The sequence below is a fragment of the Fistularia commersonii genome, chromosome 35, assembly GCF_037954325.1.
Source record: "Fistularia commersonii isolate RoL2024-O1a breed Wild chromosome 35, RoL_Fcom_v1.0, whole genome shotgun sequence".
NCBI lineage: Eukaryota > Metazoa > Chordata > Actinopteri > Syngnathiformes > Fistulariidae > Fistularia > Fistularia commersonii.
In genome coordinates, this window is record NC_141318.1 from 4,864,160 (window position 1) to 4,887,881 (window position 23,722).

The following is a 23,722-nucleotide window of genomic DNA, read 5'->3' on the forward strand; positions in this document are numbered from 1 at the left end:
TACTTAAAACGTAATAGAGTACGTCTTAAAGCAGCTGTTTCGTGTTGACTCGATAAACAAATCTTCGTTAGCATGTGATGCTAGCTCCAAGCAAGCACTTAACGTGGATTTATGTTATTTCCGCTAGGTTAGTTAGCTTAGCACCACTAGCTAGTGACCATTGTAATGGCAAATTTGTGAAGCCCAACATACTATTATAGCTAGCCTGGGCGTTTAGCGGTCTATTGTTTATCTTCTTTCGCCTGTTCAACCTTCTCCATCGAACCCTGTTTTCTGTATCCTCTAGTGATGAGTGTCGGTCACCCACTAGTGACCTCTGAAGTAGTTATAAAACAATTCCAGGTAAAGAAATTCCATGTTTGTGCAAATGCTAAACTGAGTTGGTATGTAAAATATAGCAAATTTGAGTTACAAATCAGATTTACAATTTCTAACTTATGTAAACATTTTTGTTCACTGTTAAATCGTATGAAATAAAAGACAAAAAGTGATTAGGTTATGAGATACGCTGTATTTCTTTGGTCCTCTAAAGAGACAGATGGAAAAGATATTGGATCCTCGACATGCGATGAGTTCTGTTACTTTAATGAAATATGTTGCCATGGTGTAGACTCACACTATTATAATCCAAACGGTTACTGATGATTAATGTGATTTAAATGTACAAATGGTGTTATCTGAATGGGACTATGGCAACCCTAACCCTGCACATGCTCAGTAGCACAGATTGGGAAGACAGTCCTGAAACTGCTGTGTCATGAATAATAAGGGACCAGCATGACGGTGTGTGTTTCAAATCACTTCCTGACCCTAATGGATGACATCTTTTGGATATGGATCAAGCCTCAAGTCGCCATCGCTCATGATACCCAGGCATAAGTGACTGGAAATCTTTAGACAATCCACTAAAGTATGATTGGTTTGCTCAGACACTCCAACTAATTTATGATCCTTCTCTCATTTGCTCATTAAATGTTTTTTTCACCTGTCAATCCATGGATGGACTCTGCGACCTTCCTCCTCTACGACAAAACACACAACTTCATGTTCTGATATACAGTGGGGCAAAAAAGTATTTAGTCGGCCACCCATTGTGCAAGTTCCCCCACTTAAAAAGATGAGGCCTGTAATTTTCAGCGTCGGTACACTTCAACCATGAGAGACAAAATGAAGAAAGAAAAAAATCCAGAAAATTTGATTTTTTTTTTTTTTTTTTCAAAATCAATTATCTGATTTTTAAATAATTTATTCACAAATTATGGTGGAAAATAAGTATTTGGTCAATAACAAATGTTCATTTCAATACTTTGTTAAATCCCATTTGTTGGCAATGACAGAGGTCAAACTTTTTTTTACAAGTCTTAACAAGGTTTTCGCCCACTGATGCTGGTATTTTGACCCATTCCCCCATGCAGATCTCCTCTAGAGCAGTGATATTTGGGGCTGTCGCTGGGCAACCTGGACTTTCAACTCCCATCCAAAGATTTTCTTTGGGGTTGAGATCTGGAGGCTGGCTTGACCACTCCAGGACCTTGAAATGCTTCTTACGAGGCCACTCCTTCATTGCCCAGGCGCTGTGTTTGGGATCATTGTCATGCTGAAAGACCCAGCCATGTTTCATCTTGAGTGCCCTTGCTAATAGGTTTTCGCTCAAAATCGACCAGTCATCCTGGTCCCTTTGCAGAAAAACAGCCCCAAAACACGATGTTTCCACCGCCATGCTTCACAGTAGGTATGGCGTTATTTGGATGCATCTCAGCATTCTTTCTCCTCCCAAACACGACAAGTTGAGTTTTTACCAAGCAGCTCCATTTTGGTTTCCTCTGACCATAGGATATTCCCCCAATCCTCTTCTGGATCATCCAAATGCTCTCCAGCAAACTTCAGAAGGGCCTGGACATGTACTGGCTGAAGCAGGGGGACACGTCTGGGACTGCAGGATAATGAGTCCCTGGCGGTGTAGCGTGTTACTGATGGTAGACTTTGTTACTTTGGTCCCACCTCTCAGCAGGTCATTCACTAGGTGCCCCCATGTGGTTCTGGGATTTTTGCTCTCCATTCTTGTGATCATTTTGGCCCCACGGGGTAAGATCTTGGTGGAGCCCCAGATCGAGGGAGATTATGAGTGGTCTTGCATGTCTTCCATTTTCTAAAAATTGCTCCCACAGTTGATTTCTTCAAACCGAGCTGCTTACCTATTGCACATTCAGTCTTCCCAGCCTGGTGCAGGTCTACAATTGTGTTTCTGGTGTCCGATGCCAGCTCTTAGTGGAGTTTGGAGTGGGACTGTTTGAGGTTGCGGACAGGTGTCTTTTATACTGGTAACCAGTTCAAACAGGTGCCATTAATGCAGGTAATGTCGGAGGACAGAGGAGCCTCATAACGAAGAAGTTCCTTATCTTGCAGGAGCCAAAAATTTTGCTTGTTTGTCGGTGACCAAATACTTAATTTACTGAGGAATTTTCCATTTGATTCATTTATAATACTACGAAGTGATCTCCTGGATTCTTCCCCCCCTTCTATCTCATAGTTTAAGTGTACCTATGATGAAAATTACAGGCCTCTCTCATCTTATTAAGTGGTAGAACTTGCACAATTGGTGGCTGACTATATACTTTTTTTGCCCAACTGAAATAAAGTGCACGGGGTTTGCTCTCGCTCTTCATCGCCTCAGCAGGGATCATCTTCATCACCAGCTCTTGCCGTCCAGTAGCAACTGTAACATCTAGGACAAGCAAAGTCAAGCCCGCTATATATTTATTCACCATGTTCTTATTTTCTTGACGTTGCCAAGTATTGTCTCTTACCGCAGAGGTGTTATTCTTTAGCCTCACAGGCTCCTTGTTTGTTCTTGCGTGAGCACGTCTTATTACTGTCCAGCATGTCCGTCTTCACCTGACCCAGAGTTCGCAGAAGGCACACGGTGTCAAACCCGTCTTCGCCAGCCCCTTGGAGCAACTCAAGCACCTGTCAGTATGACATGTTAGCAAGATCGGGAAGGGAAAAAAACTTCTCCTGGGTGTTGCTGATAAGAAACAAGACCCACCTGCAGGCACTTGAACGATTTGAGTTGGCTCAGGTTCTCTTGCAGGAAGAGCAGATAGATACTGAGGTCGTTGTAGAAAGGCGTGACCATACCCAAGGCCCCGAAGCCCGGCAGCATCGCGTAAGGCCGGAGGAAGTCGGAGCTTTGACGCGCCGGTCCGAAGGTAGAGTAGATCACCAACGGGGCCAGGAGCACGTACACCACCAAGTTGATGTAGCTGAGCAGCCTGAAGACGCCCACCGCCACGAGCTTACACTGGACCGCCGACGGCACCATGGTGTCGTTCATCAGCAACCCCGTGCGCATGTCACAGTGGAACTCGTCGGTGAGGGACGCCAGCTGGATGTAGTAGCCCAGGTAGACGCAGGCCAGCAGGAGGATCAGGAGGCTCAGGCCTCGGTACGCCATGTACATCACCACCAGGCGGCGGGAGAAGCGCTTGGTCCTCAGATACTGCTCCACCAAAGGGTACTTGAAGCAGCCCTCGGTCAGCTCCAGAGCACTGTGTCCAACAAACAAACAAAAAAAAAAAACGGAAATTCAATATTATTTGGCCATGACAGGAGAGTCTGGTGGGAAATGCATCCAGGAACAGGCTTTTCAATTTCACCTGAAGTCTTATTCATGAGAAGTTGTGTTTTATTTTGCTGCCACTACAGATGGGGCATCGATTCCCAGATATATTTGGGAGCAGATTTGATTCAAATGTTAACATTTTCAGCTTTTTGACAACTCCAGTGTAGTTTATATACATTTTGTATTTTCCAAAACACCCAGGCTGTCAAAACATCAGCCTTTTTAGGTTTCTTTTAGTTTTTGACTTTGCAGTTTTTTTTTTCCTTTACAGCATGCCATCTTTCTCTTCGCCAGCTCATCTTTTTTGACTCTTTCTGTTAACATTTATTCTCACAAGTGAGCGCTCTTTACAATGTTCATCATCATCCGGAATCAAAATGTCCTTTATGTCACCTATCAGTGATACACACTTTTTTTTTTCACTTTTTTATCCAAATCTCAAGATGCCTTATTTAAATTTGATATTTTAAAGACGAGTACAGCCTCACTGTTTCCTCTTTAAGACTTCACATCTCCTATTTCACTTTAAGCTCTTCTTTTAATAAATTCTTTTCTGCTTTCCCACAAGTGTTCAGCCTCCAGTTTATTTCAGTAGAAATACCGAAATGGCTATTTTAATCTTAAAGGTTTGCAACATGGACTCTCAGCTCCAAGATTTTCAATTGGGTTCAGGTCAGGAGACTGTTTCGGCCACTTCAGGACCTTGAGGTGCTTCTTGCAGAGCCATGGTGGAAGACCCAGCGACAATCCATCTTCAAGGCTCTTACTGAGGGAAGGAGGTTGTTGGCCAAGATCTTGCGACACATGGCCCCATCCATCCTCCTCTCAATACGGTGCAGTCATCCTGCCCCCTTTGCAGAAAAGCATCCCAAAAGAATTATGTTTCCACCTCCATGCTTCACGGTTGGGATGGTGGGACCTTGCATGCGCTGCAGGATTTGAATCCATCACGGCATAGTGTGTTACTAATGGTTTTGTTTATCACTGTGGTCCCGGCCCTCTTCGGGTCATTGACCGGGTCCAGCCATGTAGTCCTGTGCTGATCACTCACCTTCCTCACGATCACTGATGCCCCGTGAGGTGAGATCTTGCATGGAGCCCCAAACCGAGAGTGATTAACCGTCATCTTGAACCTCTTTTTTCTAACAATTGTGCCAACAGTTGTTGCCTTCTCACCAAGCTGCTTGCCTGTTGTCCTGTAGCCCATCCTGGCCTTGTTCAGGTCTGCAATTTTATCCCTGATGTCCTTATACAGCTCTCTGGTCTTGGCCGTTGTGGAGAGGTTGGAGTTTGTTTGAATGAGTGTGTGGACAGGTCTATTTTACACAGGGAACCAGTTCAAACTCGTGCAGTTAATACAGGTAATGAGTGGAGAACAGAAGGGCTTCTTAAAGAAGAGCTAAAGGGTCTCTGAGAGACGCAATTCTTACTGGTTGGTAGGTGATCGAATACTTATGTCATGCGATAAAAAGCAAATTAATGACTTCACAATCATACAGTGTTTTTTTCTGGATTTTGTTTTACATTCTGTCACTCACAGTTGAAGAATAACTATGATAAGAATTAAAGGCCTCTACATGCTTTGCAAATGGGAAAAGCTGGAAAATCAACAGTGTATTAAATACATATTCTCCCCACAGTATTTAAGACATGCGTACAATTACTTGAGTAGAGGTGGCTCCAGGCGTTTACCTCTGGGTGTCCGCGGGCGCGTCCTTGCTGTCAACGGACGCCAGGTTCTTCGCAAACCTGATGGCACGGTTGTAGAAGCGATCGAGCTCCTCCATGATGAAGCTGAGGTCCGAGGAGAGGTGCGGCGCCACGGTGAAACGCCAGAAGAGGGCGGGGATGTACGTGAGGATGGCCAGGAAGAGCAGGATGTATGGAAAGAACTTGGGATGAAAAAAAAAGGCCATAACATCATTATTATCCCCGTCATAAAGGCTGCGTTGATTTTAGCTGTTCATTGGTCAAAATCAGACCGGTAAAGAAGCCGGACCATCACTTCTTGTCATCACCATTGTCTTATAATTCCATTACTATGACACCCCAAACAAAGTGAGCATTATAGCTGCCAATTCCCCATGTCTGTTGTGAGGTCTGCGGGCCTGTTCAGGCCTTCTGTTGGACCTGGACCATCTCCAGATCAATTGCGCATTTGTTTTTACATAAATATTTATATTTTGCACTCCGGGAGGACATTCCAAGGCGTGGTCGATTTCTGTGGGACCGAATTGCCAAATGTTTCTCGGTCCGAAGCGAGACGCACCAGCACCTTCTTGTCGAAATCTTCTTCTTGTAGCAACTGGACTTGACTTTCTTCTTCACTTGAAGACGTTTCATTTCTGGGCTGAGGAGTGAAACGTCTTCAAGTCCAGTTGCCACAACAAGAAGAAGACTGAGAACCTCCACAGATAAGTCCAGTACCTTGTGTAGCCACAGAGGTGACGTGTTGCTCTGTTGTTGCACCGCCGCCCAACAGAAGGAGTCCACGTATCCCGCTTGGTTCCAGGTAAACTTTGTGGGGGAAAAACAGCTGATCTGGGAACCTGGATGAGGGAAAATGAAGAGTACCGATGAGCCGCAATTGACAGATAATGAATAATACCCTGCCCCTTTGTTTTCTCCCGCATTCCTTTATTTGGTCGGGTGATGATGCACCAAACGCTGTATGATGGGAGTACAAAGGGAGGCTCAGTCAGACACAAATGACCCCATTAGGGTACAAATAGCAGGCTGGTAGTTTAGCAGCGGGTGGGACGTCTAATAAGGACCACAAGTTGCTGCAGATACTGAATGGGGACAATCAAGGATCTTCCTCTTTCATCCAATGAATCTGGTGACAATTACTTGAAATATCTCTGCTTTGTTAGCGAGAAAGTCTTTACAACACAAATGGTCGTCTCCGTTACGCAACGGGTGGCATCTTTGATTCTACTAATCAAATCACAAACTCAGTGGAGACCCTTAGATATATGAAAAGAAACTATTGGTTAAGACATCTCCCATCACTTCCAGTGTCTGAAAGTTAGATAACAATGTCTTGTTTGAAGAAAACACAAACCGAGTGAAATGCAAAATCATGGTTTGAGAGTTGCGCTCCACTCCTGGTTCATATTTAATCTTATTACCAGTATTTTCCAAACGTCTGCCTGTTTATCAAAGAAGAAAAGTTCCAGGGGCATTAAATATTGTTAGGGTTGTTTTATTGGGTGAGGAACTAGATTTAGAATAGAAGACTGCGCCTTTACTCGTCCAATAATTTATGATTATTGTTTTGAATTTGGGTCCTCAGAGAATAATAGTGGGGAAGTATCTGGCAGTGGTAACAACAACGGAATTACACAAACGAGATTATTGCTCTGTTGAAACAGTTGATGCAACGCCGGCTGTTTATTTTGCGGTGGCCATTCTGAGCCACACCGCCTGGCCTTGCGGGGGTTCGGCCGAAGTTTGTGCGTTGAGGGTCCCGGCGTTGCGGGACGCGGAGCCGATCATCAGCTGCTGCAGCAGCTCTGACGCCACGGTCTGGGCGTGAGATAAGGGGAAGGGTGGAGTCTGCAACCATGCTTATCGGCAGTTGCATCCATGCTGAATGGAAATAATACCCCAACAAGACCATCATCGTTTCCAAAACGTCGCTCGACGATGGGATCCAGGGGGTATGGAGATACGTCTGCAGACACGAAAAAGATGCGTGTTTTTCGACTCACCCACGGAGACCTCCTGAGCGAACGCCAGCGAGATGAGAAACAAAGGCAGCCCCGCCGCCAGAAGCGTCACTATTTTGTCCAGCGCCAGTTCCAGACGCACCCCTTTGTACTTGCCTTCCGCGCCAGAGGGCTCCTTCAGCAAGAAGTCGGAGAAAACGTATTCTGTGGCTACATGGGCAATCGCCATGATGGGTTAAAACAACAACAATTAAAAGAAAGGAAACGAAAAAAGCCGGTCTGATTGGTAAAAGTCGCTTCCCCTCTCTCTGTCGGTCTCTCCTTTTTTCTCTCTTTTTTTAGTGTGTTTCTATTCTGCAACTGGAAGTGGAGTTTCAATAGTCGTCCTCCTGCATGAATAAACAATGCAAACCAGTGGGCTGCTATCGGTGTCCAGCCATCTTCATCATCCACCGCGTCTGAGCTCAGAAGCCGCTGTCCCGTTCCAGCACCCCAGACAGCGCAAGCAACAGGGGAGACGCGCTGGCCGCTCGGCCGCTAGGGGGCGCTGTACGACACATTTATTTGTTTTATAAACATCCATCACTCACTTGTTTCTGCGTGGATACGTCCGTGGAGTGGCTGGGGTGGACGGCAGTGGGTTTAAAATCAAATGAAACACAATCAGTCAGTTAAAAAATTACACATGTATTCTAGCTGTGGGAAGTGTTCCTTCCAAATGTAAGGTAATATCCAAATGTTGCTGCTAGTTGTAAAAATGTATCCCGTTTATTGCTGTAAATACGGTTCTTTTGATTCTAGTTGTAGTGAAATGGAGAACTAACAGAGTTCGGTTAAACAGATGTAAAATCGAGTAATTATCGTCACAACGTTTGATTTTTATTTGCGACAGCTGCGACTGCTTTCTGGCAGTCAGGATTACAAAAAGGTGCGGGTTTCCGGGGAAATGAATAGGGGGGGATGGTCCTATTTTGAAAATGTGAAAGACAAGACCGGCTCAGGTATCTTAATATTTTTTAAAGGTATAGATTGGCATTACTAAGATAACGCCGAATTTACTTTAAACGTAACGGAGCGCGTCCATAAAGTAGTTGTTTCGTGCTGACTCCGTAAACAAACCTTCGTTAGCATGTGATGCTAGCTCCAGCCAAGCAGTTAACGTGGATTTCTGTTGTTTCAGAAAGGTTAGTTAGCTTAGCTCCACCACTTAGTGACCGTTATAATGGCAAGTTTGTTCAGCCCAACATGCCATTATAGCTCGCCTGGGCGTTTAGCTGTCTATCGTTAATCGTCGGTTACTGTAAAGTTGTTTCTCACGTTTTAACTCCTCGCAGGCGTTAGCTTTCTTTGTTGTCTTTTTTTCTGTGTACCAGACATGCTATCGTTATTTGTAAGCTACCGCGACGTGTAAAACATAGTTGTGCTACTAGAACACGTAGTCGCATCCTGTGAATGTGTTTTGTTTGTTTGTTCGTTTTCTTCACTGTGTGCCATGAAACCAGTGTAATCGGTTTCGTTTTCTCTTCCAGGGAAGTATGAGAGAGGACAGAGATCACAGTATGGTGAAATACCGTTCCAGGTCGTATGATGGAAGAACTGGGAAATGAGAGAACAAAATGCGGCTCCCAATCCTTCTCATGGCTCAGTCATCCCAAAAGCGAATCATCCACTTTACCATGGAAACTAAAAGACTGCTTCTCGACCGATGAGACAGCTTTCCCTTCTCACACAGAAAAAGAAGTAAGTATTAACTGTAATTATGTTCAGGTATTTGCTGATTAACAGAATGTGACCGATGAGGGTTTTTGCAAAAAAAATAATGCAACCTTTAAACAGTCTCTCCTTCACCCTAGTTAAAGGACTGGAATTGGTGAAACTGTTGTATATTTCTTCAAAAAAAAAAAGTCGAACTTCTCAACATACAATTGGCAGTCACCTCTGATCAGTTTGTAAAATAGCGCCGGGAACGTCTCCAATCATGATTGTAGGCCAGCCTCTCAAACGAAAAGGGAATTGCGTGACCTCCTGTGTCGTCATTCAGCACAGAAACAGTTAAATGAAAAGACGAACCCTCTTGATAGAGATGGCTCAGGTCAAAATCTTGTGTTTAAAACTGGAGCTCTATCGCTCCGCTTGTTCCAAGACCTAATCATCTTGTGTGTGTCAATGTTTGGATTCATGTAACTGTTTTGTTATTCAAATTTCCTAAGGACAAATTGTTGTTGACTGATATTGACGTTATCACCTACACTGTGCGGGAGTGTAGACGGGTGTTGCGTACAGTCCATTTTTTCGAAAGACTCTTGTCTTGACTTGCAATTCTGGAAAGATCAGTCATGTAACATTCTAAAGCTAGTGTTGGAAAATTATATCACCATTATCTTTTATAGGATTATATATATATATTGGTATTTGCCTAAAATCTACTCCTTGTTTTCCATCTCATGTCATTTTTCCTGAGTGTCGCTGCTTGCAACTGAATGTTCTAGGGGTGTCGCTGCCTGGCCTTCTGTGTTGCCATTTTTATGAACGAAAATTTGGAGCTATGATGACAATGCCTTGTTTAGGGACTTCGTTGTTGCTAATCATGGGTCAGCTGATCTTTGGTTTAAGGACATCTATTACTATTGGCTCGGTTTCGAGGTGATGATTAGAAAAAGGACAGAACTTTTTTTCTTTTTTTTTTTTTAAATCCAGTTTTGAGAGTGGATAATGATTACCCGTTTTATGATTTCCGAAGTTTCCATCACAACAAACCTAAATCTGTCACTGTATTCCATCAAAATGTGCAATCCTCTTCCGATTTGTCTTTCGTTCCAGAACAATTACATGGACAGCAGAAAGGCTGTGCTTGAATTGAAGGATGTCCCTCCTCCTCCTACTCCTCCACATCATACTTCTTCCTCCCAGTCATCCCAGCCCTTCTCTCTCACCCCTTGCCCTTTGCCTCCTCCTTGTTTACTTCCTCCCCAGCTTACCCAAGAGTCCCATCAACCGCCGACTCCCCAGCAGCAACAGGGGGCTAGCCCCAAAGTAAGCGCTTGCACTCACTGTGAATATTGCCACGCAGAGGGCTATGGGTTAGTGGGTGATGGTGGTGTTTGCAGTGACAGCAGCATACCCGGTGGTGTCTCGCTCTACGCGCCCCCTCGCCCTGCGGAAGCACCCATTTGTAGCACCGGTAGTATTAGTAGGTCTGCGGCGTGCTCCGCGACCTCGACTGTTCATCAGTACAAACACAGCCTGAGCTGTGGATTTGGAAGTGAAGCTTTTGATCCTTTGCTAAATTGTGGATACAAACCTCAGCTGCTCCCCTCGGTCGCTACCTCTCAGCCCGTCTCATCGCACCCCTACCTCCCATGTTGCTCAGGACTTCCCCGCACCTATCCTCCCGTACCTCTTTCATGCAGTCAACAAATCCCATCTCCTTCCACTTTGGCCTCCTCGCTGCCTTCTGTTTCATCTCTTCCCGACCCCTTGCACGGCTCTTACCTGGCCTCTTCTGGCTACTATGCCTGTGGCGTGGACTGCAGCTCCTCAGCCAGAAGACCCCAGAGAGCCATGGTCTCCGATAATTCGACCGCTACCACCACCATAACCACCTCGGCACACTTCTGCTCTAATCCTATGCACCTAAATGTAGAACACGCGGTGTGTGTGAAGGGGGCTCACTACTGCCAGGAGTGCTTGTTGCAGGTTGGTAAAATTCTCATTGTGCACTTTTTTTTTTTTTTTTTTTTCTTGATTGTATTTTATCCAGAACATCAATCTGGGTTCATACAAAAGCTTCCGACAACACGTATTTGCTTCTTTTACAAGAGAGTCTATAACTAGTACTTGAACTTGAAAACAGTGCCTTTGGTTTATCTTGAAGACATGTAACCCAAAAAGATCTGATAATGACATTATCCTTCTAAACATGAAAGTTACTCTCAATGTTATTCTGTATGCATTTAGTCGCCTTTAATAGGGTTGAATTTAACCCCGAGACTGTATGAACCCTGATTTCACAAAGTGAGTGCGCGCGTGTGTCAATTATAAAAAGCTATATGAATCTGGCACATTTGCGCCTGTTTGCAGCCCGTGAATGGTGTGACGTCAGAGTCAGACAAGGTGTGGCCCAATGTTCCCGTTCCCCAGACAGCTCCTGTCTCTATCCCCATTTGCAATGGATGTGGTACCTCCTCTGATAACATGGTACTCATGCAAGTCAGCAGCCTCGGCAAGACCGGCCAGAAATTTGGTTAGTGGAACTCTGAATTCATACATTGACGCAAGATATTTGATATCACTCCAAGGAAAATGTTCTTTCACATGAACTTCTCCAGAATCTTTCAGCAAAGTGTTTGTGTAATTACATCAGTGAAAATGTTCAATGCCCATTTGGTCTATTAATTAAAACAGTTATTCTGAATATGTGAAATCAAGTGAGTCTGTAAGAATAATTCTTTGTTTGCGGCGTTACGTTCTCAGGTTCCCCCGAGAACAATGGTGCCGAGAACCTCCCTCCAGTCGGGGTCTTTTGGGACATCGAGAACTGCAGCGTGCCCAGCGGACGCTCGGCTGGAGCTGTCGTCGAACGCATTCGCAGTCGTTTTTTCCAGGGCCACCGCGAGGCAGAGTTCATTTGTGTCTGTGACATCAGCAAGGAGAGTAAAGCTGTTATCCAGGAGCTTAACAACTGCCAGGTGATGTCATGCTTAACAAGAAGTTTGCAAGCGTTTATGAATTGGCGGCAAAAAGCTATTAACCCACGTGTTCCTCACCAGGTCACTGTCGCACATATCAACGCCACAGCCAAGAATGCTGCCGATGATAAGCTTCGACAGAGTTTACGACGCTTCGCTGAGACCCACGCTGCACCTGCTACTGTTGTTCTCGTTTCATGTGAGCGCACCCTTAGACACAAGCCACGACTTCTTAGGGCCACCTTACCACCAGGCCTTTTGTTCCAAGTTTCGCCTGTCACATCAACAGCTGATGTCAACTTTGCGAGCGAGCTGAGCGACCTGCGTCATCGCCATGGTTTCCAAGTGATCCTGGTGCATGGTAACCATACCTCTCAGGCCCTGCTGCAGCACGCCAACCTCCACGTGGCTTTCCAAGACATCACAGCTGATCTGCCGCTGCGTGTGCTTGTGAAAGCACAGGTAGGCATGATAAATGTCTTCTTAGTAGCTGTTCAATCATGGTATGCTTGCGTGTTTTGAGATAAGGTAAGTGGGAGGCTGACCTATAAAGGAGCATCATATATATATATATATATATATATAAAAAAAAAACTTTTATTTATTATGATCCAAGTCACTCTACAGACACTCCCTGTTCTCTTTGAACTAAAAGAACCCTACTGCTTTCATTTGTCAGTGTAAAATACAAACCCAGACAGGCTCGCTGTCTCTTCCTCCCCTCCCTCAGCCCAGTTTCAACCTCCTCTATGTGCACAACCTACCTGTCAACTGTGACAAGAGCCTCCGGAATGCTGTGAAGCTCCGGCTCCGCCGCCTGTCAGACAACTGTGGTGGCAAGGTACTGGGCATGTCGCAAGGCACCGCCGTCCTCCGCTTCGGCAGCTCCGAGGCAGCCGCGCGTGCCCGCAAGCGAATGGAAAACGAAGACGTGTTTGGTCACCGAATCAGCCTGTCCTTCTCCCCGCGGCCCAGAGATGATGCGAGTTCGGAGTCTCAGTCTCAGCCCTGTCACTTGCCTCTGCTTCAGAGTCTGCCCCAGCCTTATCTAACCCAGGATACAGCCTTTGCCCCCCTATCCTTATCCTCCTTTTATCTGCCCCCGGAGAAGTCGAGGTCACCCAGAAGGGCACGGCGAGCCATGCGCCCGTGCTACACCCCTGGCCCAGTGCCTGAAAGGCCCTACAGCCCCAAGAGGGGATGCAGTGGGCCTCCCGGTGGCGCTCCAGCAAAGCCCCGTCAGGTCAGCAGACTCGTCAGTGCCTGCTTCCTGTTAACCTCCATTGCCCTTTGTCCTTGTCTCAGCTACTTCATGAATCACAGTAGCATCCTCCCCCCCCCCTGCATCCTTCTGCCTGCTGCCTGAAATAACCGCTTGTAGCTGCTCGCTAAGCTTAGTTTGTCTGCCCATGCTAACATGTTGCATGTATTAACAGATGTGCTTTGTGTGAGACCCAATTTTGCTTGCATGACCGTTTGTTTTTACCATGCTGCTCTTGTCCTTTCCGTTTCAAAAAAAAAAAAGCTCATATGGCCCGGTTTCTTCAAGCTTATCAAACCGTGTGTGTGTCCATTCCTCCTGTCCTTATTCTGGCAGCATTTGATCAATGCATTATGTACTATGAAAAATCCTGCCTCCTGGTGGCCGAAGGCCTTATTCCTCCTCTGCCTTGATTGTTGATAAACAAACTATATTGGAAGAGAGGGGAATGAAGTTTAGTATCACCCACAATTTATGAAGTCGCCTAAGGGGATAGTTAGGTTTCAGCATTTAATATAAAAAAAAAAAGGAACCGCTTTGCAACCTCTAATAATATACTAAACCAGTTTGACAGCTCAAGAGACATCCTATAGTGCATGAAGGGCTGTAGCTGTCTTCATTTAGACCCAGCCGCAACTTAGCAATGTTTGTTTAAATTAAGTCACATTTTGTGTAACTGATTTAAACAAACTATCTCAGCTGTCAAAAAAAATCAGTCAGTTAATTGACTACTCGTGGAGCTCATTTTGGTTTGCACAACACACACATCCTCTTGTTTTCATCCAGGAGTTGGGTAGTGTGGAGAGTAAAAACAAGATGGTCCTCCACCATCTGGAGAAGGGACGTCCTGCCTCCTCCTCCCCACTGAGTAACGGTGAATCCGCAGCCCTTGAGCCGCCGTCCAAGTCTGGCCTCCCTGGAGAATCCATGTACAGGAGGAGGTACATATTGAAGTATTCCAACTGTACTTTATCGTAAATTTGAATATTCTCTGTGTGAACTCAAAGCTTATGTTTTTCTCCGGTATCAAAAATTGCCACCAATGTGAGCAATATGTGCAATAGATAGAATGTGAGCCACTTTACGTAATGAATTTGATACTTAGCAAATCACCTGTTCCGGTAACCCAGGCAAGACCGATCCAATCCCCGCAGTGCGACTGATACCCCAGTAGGAGGCGATAGGAGTTCGGTGGAGTTTCACATCAGTACACCGTCAGCCTTCAGCAAGCTGAACATCCACCGGAGCTTCAGTCCACTCGTTCTGTCGCAGGGCTCGTGGTCCTCAAGGTGACACGTTCGTAATTTTTGCTCTGAAGGCCAAGAGCAGGTGTCTACCTGCTTATTTACCCCACTGTGGACATTTGATTTTACATGGGTTTCCTTCTCGCACAAAAGGAGCGTGTCCCCCTGCTTGTCCAGCCGCTCTTCGCCCCTGCTCATCGCCCCCCGGAGCCCCTGTCCTGAAGGTTCTCCCGAACCTTTCTCCGAGGGGGCCGAAATCCAGGTGGCCAACCTGGACTACAGAATGTCTCGAAAGGATCTGCAGCAGACGCTGCTTGACACCTTCTCAAGATACGGGGGGGTACGTTCTTCCTGAAGCAATAAAGCCTTGCCTAATTTTGATGTTTCCCCTTCAAATTGGCGTTTCAGACACATTTTGTCAAAAAGTACATGATGACCCTCAAAAGAATCCTGCCAACTAGTTCTTCCTTTCAGTTGTCAGCTGTGGTTTCCATGTATAACCCCTGTGGTACGATAGATTAGGTTCAAGAATTGATCAGATTATAATTAGCTTGTATCCTCTTGTCAGAGTTTAAATGAGTGTGAACTAAAATCAACCATGCTGCCCCCCCCATGTCCTTTTTCGTTTTATTTATTTATACATGTATAATTTATTTGACTAACTAAACTAAAAACAGTACACAATGACGTTTTTGCATATCTAAATCCGAGTGAAGCTGCAGTAACTCTGCATCTGTAGCTTAAAGAGAAAAAACTAAAATACTTAATCTCAGCCCCCTGCTTAAATCCATTATACATTTTTCATTTAGGTGAAAGTTGTGGAGCTAAGCCCTCACACCGACTATCAGCTGAAGGCCACGGTTCAGATGACGTTCCTCCAGCAGGCCATTAGCGCTGTCAGCGGGCTGCACCGTTATAAGATCGGAGGCAAACGCATTCAGGTGTCCCTGCTGACCGGTAGCAGCAACAAATCATTCGCCATGCTCAGGTATGGGGGTTGCTTTCACGAGTCACTCGCTCACGACGTGCTGCTCATAAAGGTTTTCATTTTTGAAGGGGGTATGGGAGTTGATTTCCATTTTCTGTCCATCCTGCAGCTCAGAGATAATCAGCATTCTGCAAGAGGCTCCTGCCAATTGCCTTCCTCTATTCAAGTTTACTGAGATCTATGAGAAAAGGTAAGTAATTGTAGTAAAAAGGTCCACAGATAGTTTGGGGTTTGACTGAAGCGACAGCGTTTTGAATGGATCCCAAACTATTCACTCTTTCTGCCACCAGGTATTCCCGCAAGCTTGTTGTAGGTGACCTCTACAGGCTGCCGGAAGTCGTGGCAATCCGAGAACAGGGAGGTTCGAGGCTTGTTTGCCTTTTACCCAGCAGCCAAATCCGTCATGGTTCGCTTGGATCCTCTCAGGAGGCCTCCTCCTCAGCCAGCGGCAGCCCTGTGGTGTTTGAAGAGCTGGAGTACCATGAGCCGGTCTGCAGACAACACTATGCGCAATGCGACTTTAGGTAAGGTGGTAGTGTATACAGTTTTTTTTTTTTTTGTTTGTTTTTTCAAATGTACATAAGTGAATAAAATACTGAATATCCTTGGTTACTTGCACTAAAAATGTCAGTGATTGTCACTTGCCTTCTAACAGGAACATAATGACAGATTTCCTTAGTGAACTCATTTCTGTTTTACCTCTGGTATTTTTTTTTTTTTTTTCAAACCATAACACGTTGCCTCATTTTAGATTGTCGGTTTTGACTCTCTCAAACCAAAACACTTGTCAATATCCCTGAGGCCATATTAATTATTCTCAGGAGCACAGTATTCAGATGTCGCTAACTGATCTAATTGCTGAATTTTCTTTACAGCGAAGCTGACTTTGACCCCGACTCCTATAAAATTCCGTTTGTTGTGATGTCTCTGAGCACTTTGGCCTCAGAGGTTCACAGTCTGTTACAGTCCCATGAGGGAACCCTTCCTCTGCTCAGGTAACATATTTGCCCCCAAAAAATATATATATCTTCCTCTCTCATTATGAAACATCTAACCATAGTCAGGTTTTTCCCCTTTTCTGTCAGTTTTCCAGACTGTTACAAAGCCCAGTTCAGGCCACTGCAGCTGGGCAATGAGACATTGGAGGGTGGTGTGCCTTTGGAGCATCTCATCACATGTGTCCCCAGCGTCTCCATAGTGACGGCTCAGAATGGCTTCAAGGTCATCAAGTGGATCCACAACAAACCGCCAGCGCCAAACTCTGGTGGGGAAAAACTCATAAATCTGCAAGTGGTGTTGTTTGAAAGCGGAGAACAATAAGATAATATTGTCCATCAACGCGCCATGTTCTACAAAGCAGTTCTCTTACCGCCACACTGTTTTCCCGCAGAGCCCTGGATCCAGCGATGCAGAAGTCCCGTGGGCAACCCGCAGCTCATTCAGTTCAGCCGCGAGATTATCGACCTGTTGAGGAGTCAGCCCTCCTGTATCATACCCATCAGCAAATTCATACCGTTGTACCACCATCACTTTGCAAAACAGTGCCGCGTCTCAGACTACGGCTACACAAAGCTGCTGGAGCTCCTGGAGGCTGTGCCACATGTCCTACAGGTCCCTATCAAGACCACTGCACAGATTCATTCATGTTATTGTGCATTATTAGAGGTTTGTTGTTTTTTTTTTAACCTTTACCCACAGATCTTGGGCATGGGCACCAAACGCTTGCTGACCCTGACCCATCGTGCACAAGTGAAACGCTTCACTCAAGACTTGTTAAAACTTCTGAAATTTCAAGCCAGCAAACAGGTGGCCATCAAGGACTTCACACAGGCGTATCACTGGTCAGTCAACTGAAGAAAGCCTTCAATTTTTTTTTTTTTTTTTTTCCCCCTCTTCAGCCTTCACAAGGGTTGTTCAGATAGATGCTGATATCGCAGAATGACACCGGGTGCGATGTGTTCCACCTTGTGTTTTAGGTGTTTCTCGAAAGATTGGAAAGTAATGGACTATGGGGTGTGTGACCTGATGGATCTGCTGACCGAGATCCCCGACACGACAATCACCATCACACATCAGGAGATGGATGCCGTCATCTCTGTTCCCAAGAGAGGTGTGCTACAAAAGCTTTTTTTTTTTTTTTCTTAAACCCCCAATCTTTCAGGTTCAGGGAAACCTCACAACAAATAACGCTAGTTGCTGATAGCATTGCTAATTTCACCTGTGTTTTCTGGCTCAGTGGGTGAATGTTCTTTCGATTTGGAGGTCATGCTTAGATTCCAGCTAACGCTTGTCCCACAGAGCGCACCGTGGAGGAAATGGAGCGCACCAAGCAGTTTGCGAAAGACGTGGTGGATCTGCTCCGTCACCAGCCTCACTGCCGTATGCCCTTCAGCAAGTTCATCCCCACATACCACCACCACTTCGGCCGTCAGTGCAAACTGAGCTACTACGGGTTTACCAAACTCTTAGAGCTCTTTGAGGCCATTCCTGAGGTCCTGAAGGTGAGAAGAATTGGGTTTACACCTAAACAAGTGGGCGGGATGGCAAGCTTGTTTTTTTTTATTTTTTTTATTTTGGTTGGAACGAGGTCCTGGAGTCCACGTTTACTCCTGCGCGGCTGTTCAGGACCGATTTGACTTCAATGTCCGACCCGGCCAGGTGTTGGAGTGCGGAGAGGAAAAAGTGCTGACTCTGACGGAGGTGGAACGGATCAAGGCTCTGGCTGCTCAGTTGGTCAAGCTGCTTCGGGCTCAGAAGAACTCCAGCCTTCCCGTCAACCAGCTCCTCACAGAGTATAGCCGGACGTTCGGTTACGGTCTCCGCTTGCAGGATTATGACGCCAGCTCCCTGCCTGCTCTGCTCGGCAAGCTCTGCCACGTTGTCAAGGTAAAAGAACATCGGCGACGGAAAATTTGAATCCCGCTGCTTGCCATCTGCGCACAATCTCAACAACGCGCCACCTCTCTTCCCCAGGTGGTGGACAGTCCAGAGGGTCGAGTGGTGCAGTTGATCAATAGGAAGTCTCTCCGTTCGCTGACATCTCAGCTCCTGGCACTGCTCATGTCGCAGGACCGGGAGTCGACCGAGGGAGTCAAGATGGAGGAGCTGAGCCGGCATTACCAGGCTGCCCACGGAGCTCCGCTCAACCCATGCGAATATGGGTTCCTCTCGCTCAGCGAGTTACTCAAGAGCCTGCCTTACCTGGTGGAGGTCAGGGGAGTTTTGTCATCGACTCGCTCCTGCACGCTTTGCTTTCGTGTTAAGATACTTGCCCCATGTCGCCTTCCTAATTCCGCACGCTGGATCTCCCCTTTCAGATTTACCACGACGACCGCGATGAAGGGGTTGTGGCCGGCAGCCAGGGCGAGGAGTGCGTGAGGCTGACCAGGCTCTACCAGTTTGCCCGCAACGTCCGTGCGCTGCTCCACACCTACCACTACAACCAGATCTTCCTGTCCGAGTTCCACGGAGCTTACAGCAAGTTCATGGGCTGCAGCCTTGAGCCACGGTTCTATGGATACACCAGCACCGATGAGCTGCTCAGCGCCATCCCGCAGGTGGGAATTCATTTCTCTTTTCATTTTCGCAGGAAGGATTTCAGCCGGCACGCTAATGCTTCTCAGTATTTCGAAGTCTTACAGTGGGGAAAAAAAATATTCATCTACATTTCTGTTTTGTTTTCCCCATCATGTTTTGAAACAAGGTGGTCTGGATCAAAGGACACGGTCACAAGAAGATTATCGTTTTGAAGAACGATATGAAAGGTAAAGTTGAGGGCAATCCCTCTCGCCGAACTTCTTACTCCCATGAAATAAGTGTGTTTGCTTGTGTGTTTTTTAGCGAGGGCAAGCTCCTCCATCCCCAACAGCCCCCAGTCTGGAGGCAACCTGGAGAGTCCACGAGACAGCCCTATCAGCACAGAAAATTCTGGAGCCCAGAGTCCAAGTAAGACCGCTGTCAAGTACGAATGGATGTTTTAAATTCTGCATCGGGTCTCGAGACACAACCGCTCCAGCGTTTAGACAGTCCCGACAACTATACGCTCAATGAAATGATGCACGGATCAATTAAAGTTTGCAGTCCCTTACTTCAACCGCTCCTTTGTTTTTTTCCCCCAAACTAATGAAAATTTGTTTTTGTCTGTTATTTAAATATCTGGTTTCACCCTCCTCGCCCCCCGCAGGTGCCTTTGAGGCAGCAGAGTCTGAGCTGCTGTGTCTGAGTTCCCCCGTTGACCTTCTGTGCGGCCCCGTGCCATCCTGCCTCCCTTCGCCTCAGCTGCACCCCGACCCTGTCCTCCTCCAGCAGGCCGATCTGATCCACTTCGAGGAGAAAACGCCACCAGCCGCAGGTCAGCATGTTTCAAGTACGCGCAGCGCACCAGGGTTAAAAAAAAAGAACGACTCCACTGCGAGCCACAGAATGCACTATTTGTAGTGTGGGTAGATCTCATGCCATTAAAAATAGTTGCCTATCATTCATCCCCATTGCGACATTGACTCACTTGATTGACATACAGTACAGCCAATCAGAGATCTCGATTCAAATACCATTCTGCCATGACTGATGGACATTTGGAAGTGTGTTTGAGGGTGGGCTAAGTCATCGGAGTAAGACCAAAAATGTACAGAATTGTATTATGTCATGCTGTTTGGCAAGGGAAACAATGCATAGTTTAAATATGAAGTATCATTTTTATTGCTGGTAGATCATTTTAAGGAGTAGCTCACAAGCCAAAAAAGTGTGGGCGCCCATGGTCCACACCAGGGGTCAGCAACCCGCGGCTCCTTGATCCTTCCGATGCAGTTCCCTGAGTATTTAATTAAAAATGTATTCATTTAGCTTGTTCATTTTTAAAATGTAATTTAGAAGATTATGGCAATCTTGTAACATCTAGGTAAAACGTTAAAATATTTTTGTCGCTCTTAAGCAACTGCACACGCCAGTAAAAGGATGACCGCATACAGAGAGAGGGCGGCATTTCGGATTTACTGCCGGTGGATAATTTGTCCTTTTTTTTTTTTTTACCCCCTCATAATTTTTTGGAGTGTTTATTCATAGTATAAAGGCAAAAAAAAATGTTATACTCTGTGTTAATTCATTTTAAATTTCAAAAAGGTTGTGTGGATCCCAATTGTTTTTACTGTGGGGAAACGGGTCCAGATGGCTCTTTCAGTGGTAAAGTTTCCCGACCCCTAGGCAATGCCTTCCTACTTTGGATAGAAAGGCGCTATCACCTTTTGTTGCGAATGTAAGAAAGTACCAGAAATATATTCAATTAGCGCATCACACCTAAGATTGCACCTCTCCTGACTTTCACGAGGTGTTAGCTCAGTCTGCCTGCATATTTTTTTTTTTTTTTTCCTTCCCTTACCCCACAGAGAGTCCTAAGCATGAGGTAGCAGCAGCTGTCGTCTCTGAGCCACCTGAGCAACCCGGTGTGGGAGCCGTGCCGCCCATCCAAGCAGCCGCGTCCATGGACAGCCCCAGCAGAAGACCCTCTCGCAGTAGAATCAAGCTCGCCGCTAACTTCTCGTTCCCAGCAGGCCCCTGATCCACAACGCACACTCATCCGATGCCATTTGAAAAAAAAAAAAAATTCAGTCAGAGTGCAACTCTGAGTGGCTTTACTCTGTTCAGAAAACTTCCTCTTTACATCCTGACAACATCTCCATGGCTACCCCCCCCCTTTCCCACCGTCGTCCCTCTTCACAATACTGTGATTTACCTCATGCAGATTTTCTGCAGTTTTCTAATTTCTCAGAAACTCCTCCACTGAAAGTTAGATTTGACTAGAAGCAGAGGGCAGTGGTAACTCCCCCCCCCCCCCCCGTGCCCATCTTGAGTTGGAAACCATATTTTCAGACTCTCAGGCGGAAAATACAGAGCGAGTTGTTTGTCACTGTCTAGAGTGTTCAACTTTTTTGAGATGAAATGCTAAGATTTTTTTTTTTTCATATTCAGAAAAATAGTTGCTCACGTTCTCAGTTGATAAACTTGGCCAATGATGCATGGTTTTTTAGAGATCGTATTTATAAAGCTCTAAATGAACTTAAATCTCCACGGACAGATTTTTTTTTTAAATTTGAAATTCATTCATGTTTTTTGAACTAATTTCAGATTTGAGAGGTCGCATTGCAGGTGCGTCGGATCGTTTCAGTCTCCTCTTACGTACCTGCTGCCTTCTGTTTAAGAGTTAGCTTCTCTTTGAGGTCCGCTTTTGGCTCCGTCGTAAAGACATTTTAGGCCATCGTCTCCGATTTCTGTCGTTCAGATGCACGGTCGTCGGTCCAAGGTGGAGTTTCGCCCGATTGTTTTTGTATTTGATGCCGACGTTGAATAATGAGATTGACGAGAGACCGCGTTCAGAGAGTCGGCGGCCGCTGAAAAGCTATGTCTGATCTCAGACTCTTTGTATCATGACTTCATTTAAATCTTTTTTTGTTTTTTTTGGCCCATCTCTCCAGGGCCAGTAAGATGAATTTGTAAGTGGCTCTATACCATCATGGCTGGTGTGTGTATGTGCGCGCGCATCTCAACAACCTTTCAGCCAGCACCTGGTGTGTTTGCGTCCTTTACTTTTAGCCTTGTCTTCCCTGCGTGGTTTACACTGGAGTGGGTGGCGTGAAATATGCACGGTGTGCATAAATGAGTTTATGCATGACGAAGCCCCAGAGGAGCAGACGGGCATAGACGACAGCAAAACATTCTTGGAAGATCAATATTTTTTTTTTCTTTTCATTGTGTTTAGAAGATCTGGAAGGTGGCGGCCCTTTTTTTTTTTCCTTTTTTTTTCTTTTTCTTTTTTCTCTCTCGTGGTCATGGCTGAAGTTTTCAAGGTTTTCGAGTTAACCTTGTTGCTGGCCGGTGCCGCCCGTGGTGTCCGCCCGTCAGTCTCGGTGTTTCCCGGGGAGCAGCGAGGACTCCCGAGCTGACAAGGTGTGCGGGTTCATTGGGGAAGGGAAGGGAGGCGGTGGACAGTTGTGGAGCAGCTCAGGGCTTTGCGAAGCCTCCAGAATGGATATGTCGTTTTTTTTTTTTTTTTTTGTTTGTTTTTTTTCGGTTTCCTCCACTTAGAGAACCCTCTGAGGCTCTCTGGAATCAGCCTGGCTTTTACAATGGCTTGTATTTGCCGTGGCGCTGTGGGAAACGCCTCCTCACCTCTCCAGCCTTCACATCTTGAATTTTCTTTTTTTTTTTTTTTTTTTCCAATTTCAAACTTAGTGATATTCATTTTCTCCATTTTTCTGTTTTTTTTTTTTTTTTTTTTTTTTTTTTTTTTTTAGGGCCGCTGGCTGATCAGTTGCCACCAAATTAGGTTGTCAGCTTCAGGCACCACCACGTCAAGAGGGTCGCCGTTTTTTTTTTTTTTTTTTGTAACCCCCCCCCACACACACACACACCCGCCGTTCAAGGGATCGAACAATGGGCAAATGCCCATTTCATCAGTTTCTGTCTGGTTTTCAGAGTTACTCCTGTTGTGTCAGGTGATCCACGAGCGCATCTGACTTTTGAGTTTTTAAAAAAAAAAAAAGCCCAGAAAACTCCACCTCGGACCGAACCATGCCAGTCGGTTTTTAATTACGTCTGTTCTCACTCCGTTCTCTCCTGCAGTGTTTTATCAACCATCTGGGGGGGAAAAAAAAAAAACCTTTATGATCAAGGAATGAGCTGTTTTGGAATTGACGATGATGGTAAGAATTTGAATTTTGGAAAATAATTGGAGTTGCTTAAACGCTCGCCAGAAACGCCTATTTTTTTAGACTTTTGTATGAATGCATTTAGTCAGTTTGAGTAAACTCGAGCTCTCACAGTGACATTAAACTCAGGATGAATACATTTAGCCCCCGCCTCCCTCTTAAACACTCTTTGTTTTGACATCCATCAGCGAGGAGCTATCGTCGCTACCAGTGAGAATATGCACTTCTGCATAGTTTTGGTTCATGAAATACATTTGCCATTAGTTACCACTCGGCCCGTATCTTGTTTTCCCCCCAACCGCGCGCTGCATCACGGAGGTCCCGAAATAGTCCAAACATCTTTTCTTCACATCTGCAGTGTCTTCAAACCCTCAGTCCTCCCACTCCCATCAGTCAGCTGATTCTAAACTCTCTCCTTGCCAGATGTAACAATCTAACATTGTTGAAGGGACCAAATGATTTCTGTTTAATAAATTTCACAAGCATCAATTCGAGCTTGTCTTTCTTTTTTTTTTTTTTTTTGGATCGTGAACATAAATGCCGAAGAA

General features: G+C 45.6%; 2 protein-coding genes across 5 annotated transcripts; one reads left to right on the plus strand and one right to left on the minus strand.

Moving 5' to 3' along the window:
* Positions 1-496: 496 nt before the first annotated feature.
* LOC147213955 (pannexin-1-like) lies at positions 497-7,803 on the minus strand. The gene is made up of 6 exons (XM_086142871.1): positions 7,336-7,803; positions 6,050-6,171; positions 5,315-5,514; positions 3,047-3,548; positions 2,808-2,967; positions 497-2,725 (listed from the first exon to the last, which is right to left on the minus strand). Exons 1-5 carry the CDS (start codon positions 7,520-7,522, stop codon positions 2,818-2,820), a joined length of 1,161 nt encoding a protein of 386 aa, XP_085998997.1. The 5' UTR covers positions 7,523-7,803; the 3' UTR covers positions 497-2,725; positions 2,808-2,817.
* Positions 7,804-7,902: 99 nt separating this feature from the next.
* Positions 7,903-23,663, plus strand: marf1 (meiosis regulator and mRNA stability factor 1). 4 transcript variants are annotated; one of them, XM_086142229.1, is made up of 27 exons: positions 8,228-8,294; positions 8,823-9,033; positions 10,114-10,989; positions 11,374-11,536; positions 11,767-11,981; positions 12,063-12,180; positions 12,271-12,443; positions 12,712-13,224; positions 14,029-14,183; positions 14,373-14,531; positions 14,640-14,826; positions 15,296-15,474; positions 15,584-15,664; positions 15,765-15,998; positions 16,350-16,469; positions 16,560-16,738; positions 16,865-17,085; positions 17,173-17,315; positions 17,451-17,584; positions 17,773-17,975; positions 18,133-18,360; positions 18,448-18,684; positions 18,792-19,031; positions 19,178-19,238; positions 19,315-19,419; positions 19,658-19,825; positions 20,856-23,663. In XM_086142229.1, the coding sequence occupies exons 2-27, from the start codon at positions 8,878-8,880 to the stop codon at positions 21,026-21,028; spliced, it is 5,421 nt and encodes a 1,806-aa protein (XP_085998355.1). In that variant the 5' UTR covers positions 8,228-8,294; positions 8,823-8,877; the 3' UTR covers positions 21,029-23,663. The 4 variants fall into 4 exon arrangements, with proteins under 4 accessions (XP_085998353.1, XP_085998355.1, XP_085998352.1 ...); XM_086142227.1 differs by lacking the exon at positions 8,228-8,294 and adding an exon at positions 7,903-8,018 and having other exon boundaries at positions 11,767-12,180; XM_086142226.1 differs by having other exon boundaries at positions 11,767-12,180.
* The last annotated feature ends 59 nt before the right edge of the window (positions 23,664-23,722 follow it).